At 41.6% G+C, this 22,563-nt stretch overlaps 1 protein-coding gene across 2 annotated transcripts in view; it reads right to left on the bottom strand.

Moving 5' to 3' along the window:
* The window catches only part of dnah5 (dynein, axonemal, heavy chain 5), a 343,383-nt gene that overhangs the window by 4,171 nt on the left and 316,649 nt on the right, over window positions 1-22,563 (bottom strand). For both annotated transcript variants that reach the window (XM_043689617.2, XM_087987009.1), the window contains 6 exons: window positions 21,638-21,857; window positions 17,198-17,403; window positions 16,007-16,210; window positions 14,746-14,961; window positions 6,767-6,979; window positions 3,017-3,169 (listed from right to left, as the gene is read on the bottom strand). In XM_043689617.2, coding sequence (XP_043545552.2) covers window positions 3,017-3,169; window positions 6,767-6,979; window positions 14,746-14,961; window positions 16,007-16,210; window positions 17,198-17,403; window positions 21,638-21,857 — 1,212 coding nt within the window. The remainder of the gene's footprint in view (window positions 1-3,016; window positions 3,170-6,766; window positions 6,980-14,745; window positions 14,962-16,006; window positions 16,211-17,197; window positions 17,404-21,637; window positions 21,858-22,563) is intronic.

Here is a 22,563-nt window from a genome sequence, read left to right as displayed (position 1 = left end):
ACTGATTCTTTCATGTGCAACAGCAAAATCTTATTATTAGTCTTTAAGTGTACACTTATAAAAATGATCTTGAAAAGGAATCATGTAGGATGCATACAGAAAAAGCTGCCGCTGCCTGCTTTGCACACGTGCTAAAAGTTGAATTTCATCTCTTATAGGTTTACAGCTATATTGCGATGACCATTGTGTTGGTAAAAGCCTGTATTTTCTTTGTGTCATGATCTTTTAAGAACATAATTATGCTGGGAACATTGTGAAAGTACATTAATTGGTTTCTTGACTATGACATCAATGGATACCTAATGCTTATGTGAGCTCAGGTTACCATGGGGATCAATGACCAGGAAGCAAACAATTAATAGAAAGCTAACTACAATAGATTTGGCACTTGAGAACACAGAATCAGTGCAAGATAAAAAGTAAACCCAGGTCTATTTGAATAGAACAGTTTTCTATTTACTAATGTTCAAGAATACACCAGGTCAGAAAAAAGGGATGTCTGTGGACTGTGAACTATTAGGATTGTCATTATCTATAAGAGAGAAGATCAATGTAACTTAGGAGATGAAAGGGTTGGATGGGAATTAAGAGATCTTACAAAATGAATGCCGAATTGGACAGGTTGTGAGATTGAGTGTGGTTCCATATTTGTGCAGAAAAACAATGTGATTGGAAATGCTAATAACTATGGGTAGCAAATCTTTTGTGTATCAACAATTTACTGTGCAATTTACTTTTTTATTTGAAATATCCTTTACCTGTTAACTAATGTTTGAGTTCTGTTGATTTTAATTGGATTATTACAGTAAGTCCTATCTAACAGTTCCTTTCCAGTGATATAATGGGTATTTCTTTATTTTTCTCCAGAAAGTGTTATTAGGATCATAACCATGTTAATGATACATCATTACAACTAAGATCAACTAAATCAGTATGGACCAAGATCTGAACTTGAGATCTTGGCATTTCTTGGTAGATCAAGATCATCAGTTACATCAGGTCCTGGAACTTGCTAATTCCATCAGCAAATGTGCACTGTTGAGCCATTGATATGAAAATGGTGGGCATAGACACTTACAACTGGCAGATTCTTGCTGATAGCTGTGACCTCTGGAGACTATCTCAAAAAACATTGGAAGAGACACATAGAAGTGAAAAGGTCACTTCTCTAGGCCAGAGGAGAGCCAGGTACCACGCACTGTATCTCATCTCAGCGCACTGTACTCTGCTGTAGCAATGCAGCTGATATGACTATGCCAGAATGGGCTTTCTAAGTCACAGGAGGCAATTTGCAACACAGTTGAGCACCATGGCACAACCCATCATGTTGTGAGAGTAAAGGCTGCCACAATATTGAGTATGATTCAGGTTGCCCATGTATTGCAATGACTTTTGCCTGAAGCCAATGCACTGTATATTGGCTGCTTAAATCATCACAATTGCAACTGCTCTTCTTCAATTTCAGCCCCCTCCCTAATTTTTGCATTTCTTCCCCCCTCTGAGGCTTCATTTCCCCCTCTGCAGCCTCACTTCTCAGACAGTTTATGATTAGATCTTTTAAAATTGTCTTATAATATTACTTTTGTCTTTTGTGTAACAAATATTTTTGCTTCTGTTAAAAGTACATTAGCAGACTCCTGTGAATATTTGAAATACCACATAACCAAATTGCAAAAATTAAAATTTGTTTTAACAAGCCAGGTTTCACTAAGAATCCAAATTGTCCGGTGTTACCATCAGTGGGGTCACAATTGTACAATGTTAGTAGTGCAGTTTATGTAACAAGAGCTCAAAATGAAATGGCGATATAATGCACAGCAACTTGGAATTAAACCATAGAATCCCTTCAGTGTGGAAGCAGGCCATTCAGCCTATTAAGTCCACACCAACACTCCAAAGAGCGTCCCAGCCAGACCCACCCACCTACCTTATCCCAATAACCCTGCATTTCCCATGGCCAATCCACCTAATGTGCATATCTTTGGACTGTGGGAGGAAATGGGAGCACCTGGAGGAAATCAACGCATACACCGGGAGAATGCACAAACTCCACCTGAGGCTGGAATCAAACCTGGGTCCGTGACTCTGTGAGGCAGCAGTGCTAACCACTGAGCCACCATGCTGCCCTCATTTTGTGAAAGGCTGCCACAAAATTGAATACGATTCAGTTTGCCCATGAATTGGAATGAATTTTGCCTGAAACCAATGCATTGTATATTGGCTGCTTCACAACAGCTTTAATGCAGCAAAATGCTGCAATTAAAATGCTGATAGCTTGTTCACATGAGCTATATCTAGAAATGTCAACAGCAACTTACATTTATATTATGCCCTTTAATGTCATGAAACATGCCAAGTTGCTTCATTGGAGGTTTATGAAATAAACTCTGGCTGTAATTCACGTTAGGAAGTACTTGGAGAAGTGAAAAAGAGCTTGATTAAAATAATGAGATTTAAGGAGTGCTTTTGAAAAAAGTAAAGTTCAAGAGGTCGAGAGGGTGAGGGAGGGAAATACGCAGTACAGATCAAAGGCATTTCTATTGATAAATGAGGCCAGAAATGGGAAAGCGCAGAAAGCAGGGAGGATTATAGGGCTGGAGAAGGAGAAATATCATGGAATAATCAGAATGAGCATGAGAACTAGGAAGAGAGTTTTGAAATCTAGACACTAATGGACTAGGAGCTAATGTAAGTCAGGCATCAGCTGATGGGCAAATTGGACTTGGTATGAGTCAGATTTTGCAGCAGAATTTTGGATGAGCTTGATTTTATATAGTGCGGATGAAAGGCAACCAGCAAGGAAAGAATTGGAATAACCAAGTCTTGTGGTAACAAGATAACTGTAATTAGTTTTGAACAAACAACTGTAACACAATCAGGTAGTGTTCATTTTGAGAAGCATGGTGGGATTTGAAGTAGCATTTCACTTGCACAATCTTTGGAATTTTTTAGTTACAACGAGGCACAAATTGCACAAAAATTCACAAATAGACTAGATAACTAGAATTAGCATTACTTGTCTCATTGCTGTTAGAAATCCTTGAGGGTTAAAAAAGCCAGTCATCCAGAAGCAGTTTGGTCGCCCTTCAAAAATCCAGGAATGAAATTGGCAATTTCGTTCCAACAATTCAGTAAACCAAAATCCAAGTGTGCTTGATTCCCAGGATGTCTGGAAAACAAGATGAGATTTTCAATACAAATTAAATTAATACTCTCATCTGAAAATGTGGACATCATCAACTTTCTTACTGAAGTAAATTGTATTATCTGAAGTAGAGATGATAAAAAATAATTAGGCATTGTTGCTAACTTATAGGTACAGGTTCAGAATAAAATCTTCATTGGGTTAGTATGATCAGCTAAATGCTTTTTTATTCTAAGGCAATTTGAACACTGTATTCATCTTTATTCTCAAGGTAAAAACAATGACTGCAGATGCTGGAAACCAGATTCTGGATTAGTGGTGCTGGAAGAGCACAGCAATTCAGGCAGCATCCGAGGACAGGCAAAATCGACGTTTCGGGCAAAAGCCCTTCATCAGGAATAAAGGCAGAGAGCCTGAAGCATGGAGAGGTAAGCTAGAGGAGGGTGGGGGTGGGAAGAGAGTAGCATAGAGTACAATAGGTCAGTGGGGAAGGAGATGAAGGTGATAGGTCAGGGAAGAGAGGGTGGAGTGGATAGGTGGAAAAGGAGCTGGGCAGGTCGGACAAGTCCGGACAAGTCGAGTTGCTGGAGGTTAGAAACTAGGATGAGGTGGGGGAAGGGGAAATGAGGAAACTGTTGAAATCCACATTGATGCCCTGGGGTTGAAGTGTTCCGAGGCGGAAGATGAGGCGTTCTTCCTCCAGGCGTCTGGTGGTGAGGGAGCGGCGGTGGAGGAGGCCCAGCACCTCCATATCCTCGGCAGAGTGGGAGGGGGAGGGGGAGTTGAAATGTTGAGCCACTGGGCGATTTGGTTGATTGATGCGGGTGTCTCTGAGATGTTCCCTAAAGCGCTCTGCTAGGAGGCGCCCAGTCTCCCCAATGTAGAGGAGACCGCATCGGGAGCAACGGATACAATAGATGATATTAGTGGATGTGCAGGTAAAACTTTGATGGATGTGGAAGGCTCCTTTAGGGCCTTGGATAGAGGTGAGGGAGGAGGTGCGGGCACAGGTTTTACAGTTCCTGCGGTGGCAGGGGAAAGTGCCAGGATGGGAGGGTGGGTCGTAGGGGGGCGTGGACCTGACCAGGTAGTCACGGAGGGAACGGTCTTTGCGGAAGGCAGAGAGGGGTGGGGAGGGAAATATATCCCTGGTGGTGGGGTCTGTTTGGAGGTGGCGGAAATGTCGGCGGATGATTTGGTTTATGCGAAGGTTGGTAGGGTGGAAGGTGAGCACCAGGGGCGTTCTGTCCTTGTTGCGGTTGGAGGGGTTGGGTCTGAGGGCGGAGGTGCGGGATGTGGATGAGATCCTGGACCTCTCCATCTCCATCAGTGACGACCGACTTGACACTGACATTTTCTACAAACCCACCGACTCCCACAGCTACCTGGATTACACCTCTTCCCACCCTACCTCTTGCAAAAATGCCATCCCGTATTCCCAATTCCTCCGCCTTCACCGTATCTGCTCCCAGGAGGAGCGGTTCCACCATAGAACACACCAGACGGCCTCCTTCTTTAGAGACCGCAATTTCCCTTCCCACGTGGTTAAAGATGCCCTCCAACGCATCTCATCCACATCCCGCATCTCCGCCCTCAGACCCAACCCCTCCAACCGCAACAAGGACAGAACGCCCCTGGTGCTCACCTTCCACCCTACCAACCTTCGCATAAACCAAATCATCCGCCGACATTTCCGCCACCTCCAAACAGACCCCACCACCAGGGATATATTTCCCTCCCCACCCCTCTCTGCCTTCCGCAAAGACCATTCCCTCCGTGACTACCTAGTCAGGTCCATGCCCCCCTACGACCCACCCTCCCATCCTGGCACTTTCCCCTGCCACCGCAGGAACTGTAAAACCTGTGCCCACACCTCCTCCCTCACCTCCATCCAAGGCCCTAAAGGAGCCTTCCACATCCATCAAAGCTTTACCTGCACATCCACTAATATCATCTATTGTATCCGTTGCTCCCGATGCGGTCTCCTCTACATTGGGGAGATTGGGCGCCTCCTAGCAGAGCGCTTTAGGGAACATCTCAGAGACACCCGCATCAATCAACCAAATCGCCCAGTGGCTCAACATTTCAACTCCCCCTCCCACTCTGCCGAGGATATGGAGGTGCTGGGCCTCCTCCACCGCCGCTCCCTCACCACCAGACGCCTGGAGGAAGAACGCCTCATCTTCCGCCTCGGAACACTTCAACCCCAGGGCATCAATGTGGATTTCAACAGTTTCCTCATTTCCCCTTCCCCCACCTCATCCTAGTTTCTAACCTCCAGCAACTCGACTTGTCCGACCTGCCCAGCTCCTTTTCCACCTATCCACTCCACCCTCTTTTCCCTGACCTATCACCTTCATCTCCTTCCCCACTGACCTATTGTACTCTATGCTACTCTCTCCCCACCCCCACCCCCACCCTCCTCTAGCTTATCTCTCCATGCTTCAGGCTCTCTGCCTTTATTCCTGATGAAGGGCTTTTGCCCGAAACGTCGATTTTGCCTGTCCTCGGATGCTGCCTGAATTGCTGTGCTCTTCCAGCACCACTAATCCAGAATCATCTTTATTCTCACTTTACTATGACCTGTCGACACTGGATTGCAGAAAAAAAAGTGTTGGTTCTAGCACCCTCTGTGGCCTAAACAGTATTTACCTTTTCACTTGCATCGCCATACCTCGAGGGCAAAAATTGAAAATGGGATCAGGGTGGTCAGGTCTTTGTTGACTGGGTGAAATGGCATCTTTCTGTGCTGTAAATGCCTTTGAGTCTGTAAGCATTGTATTTTGAGCAACTGAGTGTATAATACCCTCCTTGGTGCTCTGAGATTTTGTTCCAATTGTCTTCTTATACATTAGGCCCTCTGGCCCTCATACAACCCTACCCCAATAACCAGTCCCTAAGTTCTTACATATCAACCTCTGCTAATCCACACAACTCCACCCACCCCCAGAGACACTTCATACTCGCCATGTAAACCCCCAGCCTTCCACTCATCCCCATTGCCCATTACAGCTAAACCACCCAGAACACCACAGGTAGACAGCATAAACCATGTTGTGATTAAATAAAATAAAGTTTTAAACAGCTATTACAGAGTTCACTGTATAAAGAAGTCCTATTCTGGAACCTCATTCAATTTAATTGCATTTCCTTAGGTACTCAAATCATATAAAAACAAACATTGCATTTATAATCCCACATACTTGCCTTCCTTTTTGAGCTGTTCATCAAATTGAGAACTTACAAGCAGCAAACCTAAAACCCATGAGATAACAGTAGGTTGGGAAGAGCAGCCAATCTTTAATAATGATAACACTTAGGGTTATGTCAATAAACTGCCATTGAAGTAATTACAACAAATCTTTATCAACTTTCAGGCATAAGCATGGAGTTTTTATTCAATTTTTAAAGGGTGGCCGTTTAAAAAACTTGGCATCTTGATAGTTCTAAATAACTTTTCCATGCTTCAATGGGACTTATAACCTGTCAAAAGATTCTAAACTTCCTCACTGTAAGGTAAGACCTTTCCTGCAATTATAACAGGGCTTATTCGAATTTAGCATTGAGGACTGTGCCAGTAGTTGAATATTCCATGACAAATGGTCATCACTTTATAATTACCCTTTTCCATCGTTCTGGAATTCTTGCATCATACATGCAGTCCAAGGCATCTCTGAGACTTTCACTCATAATGATAGTTCCATCAATTGCAAGCTTTAAATCTATCAGAGTGTTTCGCACCAGAGTAATTACTCTTTGCATTCTGTCAATTTCTTGACGAAGGAAGATGTTCATTGGTTGCAGTGCTCCCATTCTCTGCAGTTTTTCTTTCACCTGGCAAATAATTCAAAGTGTTAGCTTAATGAAATCTCTTGTCTGCAGTAAATAACGCAATGGACACTAACTCTAACAGGCATGTACACTCTACAGAGAATGAATGGGATTCAGTTAACCAGTTCTCATAAGAAGGATCAAAAAGGCAGGTATCTGGTAACACTACCTGGGTGTAACGTGGTATAGACCAGATCAAATCCCCTCAAAATGTATTAAGATGATAGCCTGGACCCTAACTTTTTCTTAATATACAGGTAAATGTAACACATTGCGTTCCAGATGCAATTCGATTACTTGAGTTTAAGAAAAAAACATACTTTATTTTTACACTACATTTAAAATACAGATAAAATAAAAGTTTGCTACCACATGGTTTCAAATATTTGTAGTATTGCTCTCTGACAAAACAACGAGGCCACTTATAGCTTACCTTCTGAATGAGGGTCTGTTGATGTACAGGCCCTGGATTTCATTGTTCAATGACATGTTTCCCTCACTACGGAAGGATCCTGGAGTCTTAACCATTCAGCTCTTTCCGACAACCACCAAAACTGCTTAAAGTTTTTTATGTGCTTTCAGCACAGCGAAAGGCAACAGTGATTTTTTTTTAATAGTTCCAGAAGAACTTTAAACCACTTCTCAAAAACGTCTGAGAATGAAGCTTTAGTGATTACAAGAAATGGGAGTTCGTATTAAATTTGAGACCATATTACTTAAGTGAAGGGCAGAAGCTTGGGAAAGAGATACGCCTATTGTGGAAATCAAGCTGAAAGCGGACACAGAATACAAGAAGATATGATAAGAATATAAGAAACTCTTGCAGACCATTTAGCCCTTAGGGCCTGCTCTTCGAGATCAGACTTGATCTTCTATCTGAATTACATGTTCCAACAGTATCTTCATTTACTTGGTATCCAAACATCTATTGACTTCTGTCTTGAAGATACTCAATGACTGAACATCCATAGCTGTCTGCAGTTGAGAATTTAAAATAATCCAACCTTTTCAGTGAAGGAATTTCACATCTTATATTAAATATTCAACCCCTTATTCTGAGACAGTGAACCCAAGTTCTAGATTGCACACCCAAGGAAATATTTTCCTGGTATCTGTCCTATCAAGCTACAGTTTTACACAGATACAACAGCTGACAGTGAATGAGGAGTAAGTAACATCAGACGTTATGAATCCTGCTGTAAGTAACTCAGCTCATGACTCCCAAAAGTCTGTCATCATGTACAAAGCACATGACAGCCCACTTGATTGGAACCACATCCACAAACAATTATTCCCGCCACCACCAATATACACAGTGTACATCTCCAAGATGCACTGTAGAAATTTGCCAAGGTTCTTTCCATAGCACCTTCCAACCCATGACTACTACTACCTAGAAAGTCAAGGGATGCAGGTACATGGGAACTCCACAACCTGCAAGTTTCTCTCCAACCCACTTATCATCTTCATATGTAAATATATTGCTTTTCTTCACACAGTTGCTCGGTCAAAATCCTGGAACTCTTATTATAAGAGCGTTTTAGGAATGCTCACATTAGCAGTTCAAGAAGACAGCTCAGCAACACCTTCTAAAGGGGAGTAATCACTGGTTTATTCAGCAATGCCCACATTTGCATAATGATTAATAAAAAGGAACAAAAAAGGTTGCCCAGTCTTAATTTGCTAGATCTAATGGAAATCTGTTCCATTAGTACTGTGGTAGTGCCCCACAACAGAATGGAGGATATCCTCAATGTGAAGATGAGATTTCATCTCCTTAAAAACTGTGCATTGGCTACTTCTACCATGGCATGTACATTGTGACGGCAAATGGAAGTAGATTTATCTCTTTTGCTGCTCTCCTCATCACCTGTTGCATATACAGTTGAGCAGATATATCTGTAGTGGTTGTGCTACTGCAGTACTCTTTGGACGATAATGAATATTGCTGTTCCCTCACTTCGAGTACATTCAGTGCAATAGGGCAGCTGTCTAAATTTTGACACAAGTACCCCTCTGGACAGTCACCATGTGCTGGTCCTTCGGCTTAGACTGCCACTGGAGAGGTGCCCATCTCTTGAAGCTGAAATTTAACTGGCATTCTGCCCAAGAAGGTTGGTGTCTTTCTGCTAAAACCTGGATCTCCTTTACCTCAGCATTATGCGGGTCAGCATAATCTACCCTGATCAGTTCAAAAGGGTCCTGGGCTGGACAATCCAGGGCAACATCCCTCTGCTTCACCGTCACTCTCAGAGGACTGGTCTGTCATTCACCTTCCTTTCCTTGGATCAGGAGAAGGATTTGACAGTGTGCAGCATGAATATTTATTCATGGGATTTGGGTCTGGGATGTATTTCATCATCTGGATCCAACTTCTGTGGCTGATTAACACTAATGGCTCTTTGTTGACATTCTTATGTTTCTGGAAAAGAGTATGTTGCAGTATCTTATGTCTGGCCAGTTACATGCCAACTGTGTGGAGTCTGTCCTCTACCTCCTCCAGAGGAATTTAATGGGATTGCATGTGTCAGGGTTGGGTCTTGAGGTTGTCCTCTCAGCTTGCACAAATTATGTGCTCATCTTGGTCACAGAAGCTACTGACCGAGGGCACACAAGTGTCAAAAGGTCTACTACACGGTGCCTTTCAGGAGGATCAATTGGGAAAAATGTTCCAGACTCCGAATTGGTCAACAGCTCCTGGAGTTCCTGCCAGCAGTGGTCTGGTCTTTTGACGAGGGCACCATCCACTCCCTTTACCTGGGAAACTATTTTAGTTTTGCTGAGGAGACGTGGCTACCATACCTGCACAACCTGGAGGCCAAGACCACCACTTTTCCTACGGGGGTCAGACTTTTATCATAAGCTAACAATTCTTTGGTACTGCTTGGTCACAATGAATTCTTCCCATTGTGTTTGTTGCAAGATACAGAAGAAACCAACCAACTTCTTCTGGGACAGAAAAGTTCATAGGATCCCTGTCAGGGTGCTGAATCTCCTGTTTCGGAAGGATGGTCAGATGCCGGTGTACATTTGCACATAGGCAACAACGTTCCGCCTTTAGACACTGCATAAATATGTGTTCGCCAAATGCCTCCAAGGAATTGAGTACTGATGAAATATTTCTTCCATGAGTTGCAAGGCAGTAATTTCGCACATAAAACTGCAGTTTCTCTGGTTCTTCTTACAGAAGCTACATATCTTTTATTAGGAATTGATAATGGTCTGGAAAATAGTCACCTCCAGCTAGATCTCCCCCCTGTCATGAATGACAGCTCTTCTCTGAGAGCTGCTGACCAAGAATACACAACTCCATAATTTCAGTCCATATGGCTAGAAAGAGGACACGGTTCTGGTTGCAAAGGTGACCAGGGTCAGGGATCTATTGGATGGCTGAGGAGTGCTGCTTTTGGTTTCAGCAGAACCATAGTGCCTCTTTTAGAAGGCGTACTTAGTTTCTTTAGTTGAATCAAAGCAGATAAATTAGATACTGATTACAATGGTAGTGTGGAAATGCTTGACTGTAATCTGTAATTGTGTGAGCAAATATTCATGAAAATGCACATAATTGAGTCCAGCCACGTTTGTTACCAAGTGGTTTTCAGGAGCATCGCAAGAGATGGACCAGAATATGGAGCTAGGCTAACCACGTACTGCTGCTTTCTTTTCTATTTCAAGTTCATTTGCTATTAACAGAGACATACTGAAGCACCTTACTATGCCACTCATTTTTACTGTGTCAGTCTTTCTGTGCCTAGATGTGGCTACCATTCTGCTGTTTCTTCTTTTACTCCTTCTCTATGTTCATCAGCAAAATAAAATTTGAGTGAGGTGCTAGTGATACTGGCCTATTAGTATTCAAGACGTCTGCAATTATTTTTCAGTGGTACACTTGTTCTGCATTTTAAGTCTGTGAAAATGTTGATATATCATCAATAATTTATAATGTTATCCATCTGTAAAATCTGCACTAATAACGTTGAAGGATTTGACAAACTAATATTTCTAACGTTTTCTGCATCTCTATTTGCTAGCATAACCCCATTTAGCCATACACACATAATGGACAGAATTTTCAACTTGGTTAGGCACATAAAATGGTTGGGAGCACATTGGCTACTCGTTCAGCACCTTATCTATTTTTTTCTGATGACCTACCCACTCCTACTTGCCTAAGTTGAAAATTCTGTCCACTAGAAACTGCAATTATAAAATAGCTGAAGAATTAGCACAAGGGAAATCCCACATTGCACTATTAAATTACAAGTATGAATTTGGATACTCCTGTGGAAAGATTAAACGGTAGTTCTTGGAGACAGACTGTTGCATCATTTTTGAGATTATATGGATAATCTGATAAGCAATGTAAATCTAACGTCAAAGACAGTAAATTATTAAAGTTATTTGCTGCATTTTCAACATACATTTTAAACCTACATAATCTCAATTTAAATATTTAGTTGGCAATATTTGTAATTTTCATTTCCAACTGTTAGGAGATAGCATTAGTGATGACCCATAAAGTATATTCACTCCTGTTTCATGCATTATCATTAGAACTCCAGCCAGGAAGCACACAACAGCTGCTCAGCTAGCTGGAACCTTTAGCACCCTCTGTAGAAATATTATATAGAGTCACAGAGTCATAGAGATGTACAGCATGGAAACAGACCCTTCGGTCCGACCCGTCCATGCCGACCAGATATCCCAACCCAATCTAGTCCCACCTGCCAGCACCCGGCCCATATCCCTCCAAATCCTTCCTATTCATACACCCATCCAAATGCCTAAATGTTGCAATTGTACCAGCCTCCACCACTTCCTCTGGCAGCTTATTCCATACACGTACCACCCTCTGTGTGGAAAAAGTTGCCCCTTAGGTCCCTTTTATATCTTTCCCCTCTCACCCTGAACCTATGCCCTCTAGTTCTGGATCCCCCACCCCAGGGAAAAGACTTTGCTTATTTATCCTATCCATGCCCCTCATAATTTTGTAAACCTCTGTAAGGTCACCCCTCAGCTTCCGACGCTCCAGGGAAAACAGCCCTAGCCTGTTCAGCCTCTCCCTATAACTCAAATCCTCCAACTCTGGCAACATTCTTGTAAATCTTTTCTGAACTCTTTCAAGTTTCGCAACATCTTTCCAATAGGAAGGAGACCAGAATTGCACACAATATTCCAACAGTGGCTTTACCAATGTCCTGTACAGCCACAACATGACCTCCCAACTCCTGTACTCAATACTCTGACCAATAAAAGAAAGCAGACCAAACATCTTCTTCACTATCTTATCTACGTGTGACTCCACTTTCAAGGAGCTATGAACCTGCACTCAAAGGTCTCTTTGTTCAGCCACACTCCCGAGGACCTTACCATTAAGTGTATAAGTCCTGCTAAGATTTGCTTTCTCAAAATGCAGCACCTCGCAATTATCTGAATTAAACTCCATCTGCCACTTCTTAGCCCACTGGCCCATTTAAGAGGCAACTTACTAACTGTACCTCTTATGCTCGCAACCAAACCATTTATGTAAATGACAAAAAGTAGAGGGCCCAGCACCGATCCTTGTGGCACTCCACTGGTAACAGGCCTCCAGTCTGAAAAACAACCTTCCATCACCAGCCTCTGTCTTCTACCTTTGAGCCAGTTCTGTATCCAAATGGCTAGTTCTCCCTGTATTCCATGAGATCTAACCTTGCTAATCAGTCTCCCATGAGGAACCTTGTCGAACGCCTTACTGAAGTCCATATAGATCACATCTACCATTCAGCCCTCATCAATCCTCTTTGTTACTTCTTCAAAAAAAAACTCAATCAAGTTTGTGAGACATGGTTTCCCACGCACAAAGCCATCTTGACTATCCCTAATCAGTCCTTGCCTTTCCAAATACGTGTACATGCTGTCCCTCAGGGCTCCCTCCAACAACTTGCCCACCACCGACGTCAGACTCATTGGTCTATAGTTCCCTGGCTTGTCCTTACCACCCTTCTTAAACAGTGGCACCATATTTGCCAACCTCCAGTCTTCTGGCACCTCACCTGTGACTATTGATGATACAAATATCTCAGCAAGAGGCCCAGCAATCACTTCTCTAGCTTCCCATAGAGTTCTAGGGTACACCTGATCAGGTCCTGGGGATTTATCCACCTTTACCTGTTTCAACACATCCAGCACTTCCTCCTCTGTAATGTGGACATTCTGCAAGATGTCACCATCTATTTCCCTACAGTCTATATCTTTCATATCCTTTTCCACAGTAAAAGTACTAAATTTAATATCTCCCCCATTTTCTACGGCTCCACACAAAGGCCGCCTTGCTGATCTTTGAGGGGCCCTATTCTTTGCCTATTTACCGTTTTGTCCTTAATGTATTTGCAAAAACCCTTTGGATTCTCCTTAACTCTATTTGCCAAAGCTATCTCATGTCCCCTTTTTGCCCTCCTGATTTCCCTCTTAAGTATACCCCTACTGCCTTTATACTCTTCTAAGGATTCACTTGATCCATCCTGTCTATACCTTACATATGCTTCTTTTTTTTCTTAACCAAACCCTCAATTTCTTTAGTCATCTAGCATTCCCTATACCTACCAGCCTTCCCTTTCACCCTGACAGGAATATACTTTCTCTGAATTATTGTTATCTCATTTCTGAAGGCTTCCCATTTTCCAGCTGTCCTGTTACCTGCGAACATCTGCCTCCAATCAGCTTTCAATAGTTCTTGCCTAATACCGTCAAAATTGGCCTTCCTCAAATTTAGAACTTCAACTTTTAGATCTGGTCTATGCTTTTCCATCATTATGGTCGCTGGCCCCAAAGTGCTCCCCCACTGACACCTCAGTCACCTGTCCTGCCTTATTTCCCAAAAGTAGGTTAAGTTTTGCACCTTCTCTAGTAGGTACATCCACATACTGAATCAGAAAATTGTCTTGTACGCACTTAAGAAATTCCTCTCCATCTAAACCTTTAACATTATGGCAGTCCCACTCTATGCTTGGAAAGTTAAAATCCCCTACCATAACCACTCTATTATTCTTACAGATAGCTGAGATCTCCTTACAAATTTGTTTCTCAATTTTCCTCTGACTACTAGGGAGTCTATAATACAATCCCAATAAGGCTATCATCCCTTTCTTATTTCTCAGTTCCACACAAATAACCTCCCTGGATGTATTTCTGGGAATATCCTCCCTCAGCACAGCTGTAATGCTATCCCGAATCAAAAATGCCACTCCCCCTCCTCTCTTGCCTTCCTTTCTATCCTTCCTGTAGTATTTGTATCCTGGGACATTAAGCTCCCAGTCCTGCCCATCCCTGAGCCATGTTTCTGTAATTGCAACATTTACAATTCATTGAAGCCACTACTACATCTTGCACATATCCAGTTCAATGAAATGGAGGCAGGATATCTGCTCAAACGTCAAGTCAACAAAAACATCAAGTTTACACAAACAGTACATGGAAGCTAAAAAACAATGTAACTATTTTTTAAATCTGGTGAATTTATTGAACTATTTAAGCAATTCAACTGATGCCAGAAATCTTTTGGACATTCACAATTGGATTTCTTTTTCATTGGAGGAAAGTTTAAAATTGACCATGAAGCTATCATCTAGTCTGACAGAACTGTTCGTCAACTTCCAATTGTCCAAACTTAATGTTTAATGTACTGACTCATCAAATTTCCTAATTAGTTATTCACCATAATTTGTTGGGAAATAATAATCCCGTAAGAACTAAATTAATTTGACTTCTTTACCTGAATTATTACTTACCTCAAATGCTATGTAGTCTACAGGCAACTTCTCTAACATGTCATCAGCCAACCTCGCTACCACAACTTCTCTTGTTTCACCTCCTCCATTGGAACTGTCCTTGGGCTGAATACTAAGTATAGTGTCTAGGACATCCTTAGCAAGCTTGCTCTGGTAAGTGATATCAGCATTAGTGTGCAGACCAAACGCTTCTGGAGTATCATATGAAGGAAGACTCTGCAACATTCAGAATGTAAGAACAATAGAGCATATATAAACTATGATAGTAATGTAAGAGGACATGTGACATAGTAATAGTGCATGTACAGAAAAAGAGGTGGAAATAATTTATGAGCAAACAAAGTATGATCACATTTAAAAAGACAAATATTTAATGGTGGAATATGAATAAAAAACTAATTACAGCATAAATTAGTATACTCGATGGAGTTTAGGTGGATGGGAGGAATCTAAATGAAACTTACAGAATATTGAATGGCCTGTACAGAGTGATGTTGGAAGGATGTTTCCATTAGAAGGAGGGACTAGGACCCAAGGGAGCCTTAGAGTGAAGAGAAGACCTTTTAGAACAGAGATAAGGAGAAACTTCTTCAGCCAGAGAGTGATGAGTCTATGGAACTCACTGCCACAGAAGGCTGTGGAGGCCAGGTCTTTGAGTATATTTAAGATGGGGATTGATAGGTTCTTGATTGTAAAGGGGATCAAGGTTTACAGGGAGAAAGCAGGAAAATGGGGTTGAGAAACTTATCAGTCATGATTGAATGGCAGAGCAGACTTGATGGGCTTAATGGCCTAATTTCTGCTTCTATGTCTTATGGTCTTAAATGGCTAATAGGTCAAGTTTCCTTTTACAAACATATATTAAATATTTCCATGCTTTGATAAACATTATTTGGAGATGCCGGTGTTGGACTGGGGTGTACAAAGTTACAAATCACACAACACCAAGCACACTCCACAACCACCTGATGAATGAGCGACGCCCCAAAAGCTAATGCTTCCAATTAAACCTGTTGGACTATAACCTGGTGTTGTGTGACTTGTAATTTGATAAACAATCATTGTCGAATATCTGCCATATACAAAATACACATAAAACTCAGTGAACAGTGTTAATAAAGGAAGATGCTGTGTGTGAATGGAGATACCTTCAAGTAATGAATTAGCAAATTTGAAGAACAGTTTTATTTGCCTTGTGAACAGTATTTTCACAATGAAAAATTGCTGGGCCTGCTGTAGATTGATTAAACTGTTTACTAACCTGAATGTATGCTAAGTACTGATCCACGGAATTGCACTTGGGAATGCTGTAACCCTTGTAGAAACAGAAGTCTGAAGCAAACATATTTTCACTGAACCAGACTTTAGCAAATGTGTTCAGCAATCGTTTGTCATAATCATCTGTGACTCTGCCACCATATTGAATCTCACCAATCATGTATCTCACTGTAGTCCAAGAAACACCCTCGAGGCAGAAAAGTACAATTGAACATCATCACACAGCACTTCTAAAAGATCAAAGAACTTCAAGATTGATTTTGATAATAATGGAGAAAATGACTGCGGTAAATTACAGCAATTATAATTAGCCATCTTTTATTGTTAAGATTTCATTTTGCTCTATCAGTTCTTTGTCCTTCTTACATAAGGTTGTAATCAGAGAGTAATCAGAGAGAAGATAATTTGTGTCACATATGCACACAAACATTCTGGCATATGTTATACTTCCACTCACCATTATGAATCTTAAAATTGTCTCAGATACTTCCCAAACTCTTTCTAAAAAGGTGCATTTTTTCTCAACATGAGCTATTTTCCTGTGATCAATTCCTCAATTTTCAGTTATCATTCATATGTGAGTTGAGGTAAATGCTTCAATGAACACAAAACATAGTCTCTAAATTTCCATGAGGAGTGTCTGACGTTTTGCTGTAACTTATGAAAATTATTGGCTGACGCTTTGGAAATCTGATCCGAATGACTAAGTTTATTGCCAGGTTGTGTTATTCCTCTGAGTTTTGCTTATCTCTTACTGCAGAAATGTGAAAATTCAGGATACCTCAGCAAACTTAATTAATTTTTGAGATGTGCCCATTCCTTGCAAATACTGGGAGTAATTTGAGGCTCTGAGGTCTTTTAAGGGTCATAACATTTTAGTTTAAATCTTATAATCATCATCCCTTGGTACAAACATATTGATGCAAATGCAGTTACCCAGCTACAAGGAAAACCTCCATAAAGAAAGGGTAAACAACTTGAAATGTTGACAAAGGCTGCTACACAATTTAGGTGCATCTTAATTACATTGGCAATATTGTACACTATCTGAAATCAATTTGTCTGCTGAAGGTTCGAGAATAGCTAAATTTTCTACCATTAATTATTAAGCTATCCAGCACCAAGAAACAGAATTGTCACAGCAGAATTAAGAACCAAGATTTGTGAACAGTACCTTCTTGATATCCATATCATCTAGATGGTTTTGTACAAATTGCACAGTAGCATTCAAGTCAGCTTGGTTAAATTCATATGGTATATTCCAACCAAGAGGTCCATACTTGCGACGTTCTTGCACTGTTGAATGTAAAAAGGCCACTGCATAGAGCACAGGCTTCCACTGAGTCATGTTACTAACATCCAAAAGATCCTGACTGATTCCTGTTGATAAAAGTAAATGCCTTTTAGGATCTTCAGGAAAATGACTGCTGTGGAGTTTTCACATTAATTGTGGAAACTTCCAAAGGACTGATTCAAACATTTAGGTGGTAAAAACAATGACTGCAGATGCTGGAAACCAGATTTTGGATTAGTGGTGCTGGAAGAGCACAGCAGTTCAGGCAGCATCCGAGGAGCAGTAAAATTGACGTTTCGGGCAAAAGCCCTTCATCAGGAATAAAGGCAGAGAGCCTGAAGCGTGGAGAGATAAGCTAGAGGAGGGTGGGGGTGGGGAGAAAGTAGCATAGAGTACAATAGGTGAGTGGGGGAGGGGATGAAGGTGATAGGTCAGGGAGGAGAGGGTGGAGTGGATAGGTGGAAAAGGAGATAGGCAGGTAGGACAAGTCCGGACAAGTCATGGGGACAGTGCTGAGCTGGAAGTTTGGAACAAGGGTGAGGTGGGGGAAGGGGAAATGAGGAAACTGTTGAAGTCCACATTGATGCCCTGGGGTTGCAGTGTTCCGAGGTGGAAGATGAGGCGTTCTTCCTCCAGGCGTCTGGTGGCGAGGGAGCGGCGGTGAAGGAGGCCCAGGACCTCCATGTCCTCGGCAGAGTGGGAGGGGGAGTTGAAATGTTGGGCCACGGGGCGGTGTGGTTGATTGGTCCCTAAAGCGCTCTGCTAGGAGGCGCCCAGTCTCCCCAATGTAGAGGAGACCGCATCGGGAGCAACGGATACAATAAATGATATTAGTGGATGTGCAGGTAAAACTTTGATGGATGTGGAAGGCTCCTTTAGGGCCTTGGATAGAGGTGAGGGAGGATGTGTGGGCGCAGGCTTTACAGTTCCTGCGGTGGCAAGAGAAGGTGCCAGGATGGGAGGGTAGGTTGTAGGGGGGCGTGGACCTGACCAGGTGGTCACGGAGGGAACGGTCTTTGCGGAAGGCGGAAAGGGGTGGGGAGGGAAATATATCCCTGGTGGTGGGGTCTTTTTGGAGGTGGCGGAAATGTCGGCGGATGATTTGGTTTATGCGAAGGTTGGTAGGGTGGAAGGTGATTCAACCATTTACCTGCATGGTTACTACACAACGGTAAAATTACTACGGGTGAAACCCTAAATTTACATTCTCTATTATTTATAGAAGGTTTACAGTGTACATATGCTGTCGGGCGCAACTCAGAGAAGATTTACTAGATTAATACCTGGAAAAGTGGATTGCGTTAGTTGGAAAGTCTACACAGGCTAGGCCTGTATCCCCTGGAGTTCAGGGGAGCTTAATTGACTTAATTGAAACATAAAATCGTGAGGAGACATGACTGGATGGATATTGAAAGCAGATTGTGAGAGAATCTAGAAAAAGGGGCCATAAAGGTGAGCCCATTTAAAACAGATTTTCTTTCTCTCAGAGGGCTGAGAGTGTTTGGAACTCCCTTCCTCAAAAGACAGTGTATGTAGAAACTTTAAATATTTTTAAGACACAGATAGGTAGATTTGGGGTTAAATTCAAATCAGACATGATCTTATTGAATAGCAGGGCAGGCTCGAAGGACCAAGTGGGCTCCTCTTGTTCCTTGTTTATATGTTCATAAGCTTTTCAGTACATTTATTATTTTGTACTGTACTGGAACAAACATGCCATTGCTCAACAGATAAGGAATTCATAAAAAAATTCCTCACTAACTACAATATGAACAATCAATTAATTTGATGCATTTAATGGTGCTGCATGAAAAAAAGGACCCTGGCCAGAACTTCTTTTCTCTATTTTGTACTAGAACAGAGCATTTTGATTGACATCTCATTCACAAGAAACTCAGGGTTATTTTCCCACTGTAGCAGTGGAATCTGGAGCAATAAAGCCACTGTATGGTGGCTGAGATGCAATGTCCAGTTATCCCACCATTAGCTCAATATATCATTCGGGTAAAAGCAGTTTAAGTAGGATCCAGGAATGGTCAATCTGAGGATCATTAAGCCTTGGATTATCCTTTTTAAATTAGGCACAACACTCATTAAAGTTTGCTATTTTGTTCATTAGTGCTTCTAATAAGGCACTTATGAACAATTATTTGATAAGCAAGTGTTATAAGATGATCATGTTTTAAATTATTTCTTTTACTTCTTCTAAGTTTTGGCTTGAGTTCACATTTTTTGGCAGAATCTGTGAATTTCATTTCTGTTCCATTCACATAGAGAAAGAGAGAGAGAGAAGTGGAAAGAGGGAGGGACAGGAACAGAGAGAAAGAAACAGGGAGAGAGGGAAGGAGACAGGGAGAAAGAAGAGGGAGGGACTGGGTCAGAGATGGAGAGTGAGAGACGGAGATAGGAGAGAGAGCACAGGAGAAAGGGAGAGACAGCAAGGTGGGTAGGAAATAGAAAGGGGGAGTAAAAGAAGGAGAGTGAGAGCACCATCCTGCTTGCTGGCAGGTCATTTTGAAGGTTTGAATCCCAACTGCTCTCTCTCTTCCCTCTCAGTTCTGTCACAAATTTACAACTTAGCCATAAGTTGGGCAGTTACCTTTCCTTTCTGAAGAAATCCAGCATGACTTACAAAAGTTTCAAATCCAGATTCAACCACACGGCTCCACTTTTCCTTTCGATTGTAAAAGAAATACAAACTTCTGTCTTCCAGTTCATATTTCCAAATACAAGATGTTACATTGGGGAATTTCAAAGATCCTCCACCCACTAAGTGAAGAAATTCTTTCCCATTTCAATTCCTTCTGCATCTACCCTCCCAAGCCCTGTTAGACCTTTGCATGTTTCTATGAGATCGCTTCTCATTTTTCTGAACTCTCAAGGTTATAGGCTCAGGCCCTCAATCTCTTGTCAGGACAATCCTGCCATTCCACTCTGTGGAACGTATATCCTTCCTTCGGTAAATAAACTAGAACAATACAAAATGCTCAAGATATGGTCTCATCAAGATTCTACATAATTAAAGCGAAACTTATTTACTCTTGCATTCACATCCTCTTGCAATGGAAGCCAAAATACCATTTGCCTTCCTAACAGCTTGCTGAAGCTGCATATTACTTTCCTATATATGGTACACAGACATTAACACTTTTCAATCTCTCACTACATAGTAAATCTTCTTTATTTATAGTTTCCGAATAAAGCAGACATCATTTGTTTGCCACATTTGTTTTCTGCCTGTCATGTTTAAGCAGACGAAATTAGCCTGTCCAAATCCTCACCAAACCTCTCTGCATAGACCTCACATAACCATGAACATTTTGAATCATCAAATCTGGAAATATTACAATTGTGAGTAGTTAGGGCACAGCACCAATTTTTGAGGTAATCACAGACTACCTGTCTATGCTTTCTCTTTGTTCTCTGTCCATTAACCAATTCCCGGAGGCAGCAATGCAAATCCTGTTGGCTTTGGTGGTAGCCTCCCAGTGAGTGTCATATTATCAGTTAGTCCTGGCATCAGAAGTGGAATGGTCCTCTGAAAGCCAGCCCTGGAACATCTGCAACACACCCGCTTTCCTGTAACTCGCAACTTGCAATCACCATTCCAACCTCACTGACCCGTTGCTCGTGGAAAGGCTGCCATTGCTTTTGGTAGTGCTGACAAGCAATAAAGTGTTGTTGATTTGCGATTGATTGACAGTGCAAAATTGATAGGGGTTAAACCTTTTTAAAGCTAAATGGTTTACTAGTAATTACCACACTTTTTGAGCTTTTTATTGGTTTAATCTGATCCATGTCAGATTACCAGGCATGCAAGGGCACGATTCTCGCGAAATCTAAGTGACACATATCTTGCCCCAAAATTACACTCTTGTGGAGAGGTAGAAAACCTGTTCATGGCCTCCTTTCCTTGAAAATGCCTCTGTGAAATCTGAAATTGAAGCCTGGCAGAAGCACAGGGTTGGGGAGGGGTGGGGGGAGCGGGGAAGGTGTGTGGAGGGGGGGGGTTAAACCAGCTTTCTTCTTGAGATCTGCTGGGATCTTGCTTTAACTTCAGTGGGAATTTTGGAACTTTGGAATTTTAAATCACAACGTGAGGCCAATTTGATCATTTACACTTGTTCTAATTTTTGGCATGAGCTAACCATTAAATCTTATTTACCTGATACTTCCCCATAATTTGCAAATCAACATGCTAGTACCTTTACTTTAAATATGGAAGGTGCTACAGGGCCAAATTTAGCCTCAGTATGTTCAGGTTTTTATTCATAAGATGTTGAAAGCATCTATGCACATCTACCAATATGCTTGGCTTACCACAGTAGGTCCTTCTTAAACCTGCCCGCAGGCCTTGTGGAGGTTCATTGGTGAATTTGATTGACATCTGGAGAAGTGCAATAGGGAAAAGCTTATGGACCTCAGTTGTCATCCAGAGGCGAAACGTTTCATGAATATTTTCTGTTTCTGTAATGATGTCCATTAATTCATCCAAGAAATCAAGACCTAAGTGACAATTCTGAAGCAAAGCCCAACCACCCTAAGAAAGAAAGAATAAATGCTTGAGTATATGTTCTCAGTAAAAAAAAACTTTAAATGCATAACGTATTCCGAAGCAAACATTAAGTACCATGAATAGTTAAAATCAACCCAGTCTTTTAATTGATCAGCTGAAGACTTGATATAAAACAAGATTGAAGACATTTATAGCCACAATAGGAAAAGATGTTCTGACTACATTATGTGAGAGGACACATAAACCTTGTGTTGGATCATTGGAAAATGTCCAAAGGGAGATTAGGAAAGACTTTCAAGGCACAGCAAGACACTTAATGAATACTTTGCATTGATTTATTCTGAATGATGATGGTCAACTGACAACATTATGGCCCTATTAACAAAAATATTTTTTAACATTAAATTAGAAGAGGATATATTTTAAGAAGGAAAGAACAAGGAACCTTAAAATAGACTGAATAGCCAACAAAAATGGTAGCCACTCTAGAATCAATCATAGTCCCTCTAGAAATTGGGACTATGTGAGTACTTTAACAGCTCAATGCAATCGAAGGATTTTCTTCAAAACAATCATTCACAGGTCATTGATGTCATTGGCAAGTCTGGTCTTATTACCCATATCTAATTGCCATTAACTGAGAAACTTGCTGGGCCAATTAAGAGTCAGCTAAATTGCTGAGTGTCTGGAATCATTCATAAGCCAAACCAAGTAAAGATGAAAGCTTTTT

This window comes from Chiloscyllium plagiosum, unplaced genomic scaffold (genome assembly GCF_037043375.1).
Source record: "Chiloscyllium plagiosum isolate Xiang-an unplaced genomic scaffold, Cpla_swu_hap1 HiC_scaffold_5, whole genome shotgun sequence".
In the NCBI taxonomy this organism is placed as follows: domain Eukaryota; kingdom Metazoa; phylum Chordata; class Chondrichthyes; order Orectolobiformes; family Hemiscylliidae; genus Chiloscyllium; species Chiloscyllium plagiosum.
The sequence above is the reverse complement of the archived record's forward strand: the minus strand, read 5'-3'. Positions and strand labels throughout refer to the sequence as shown.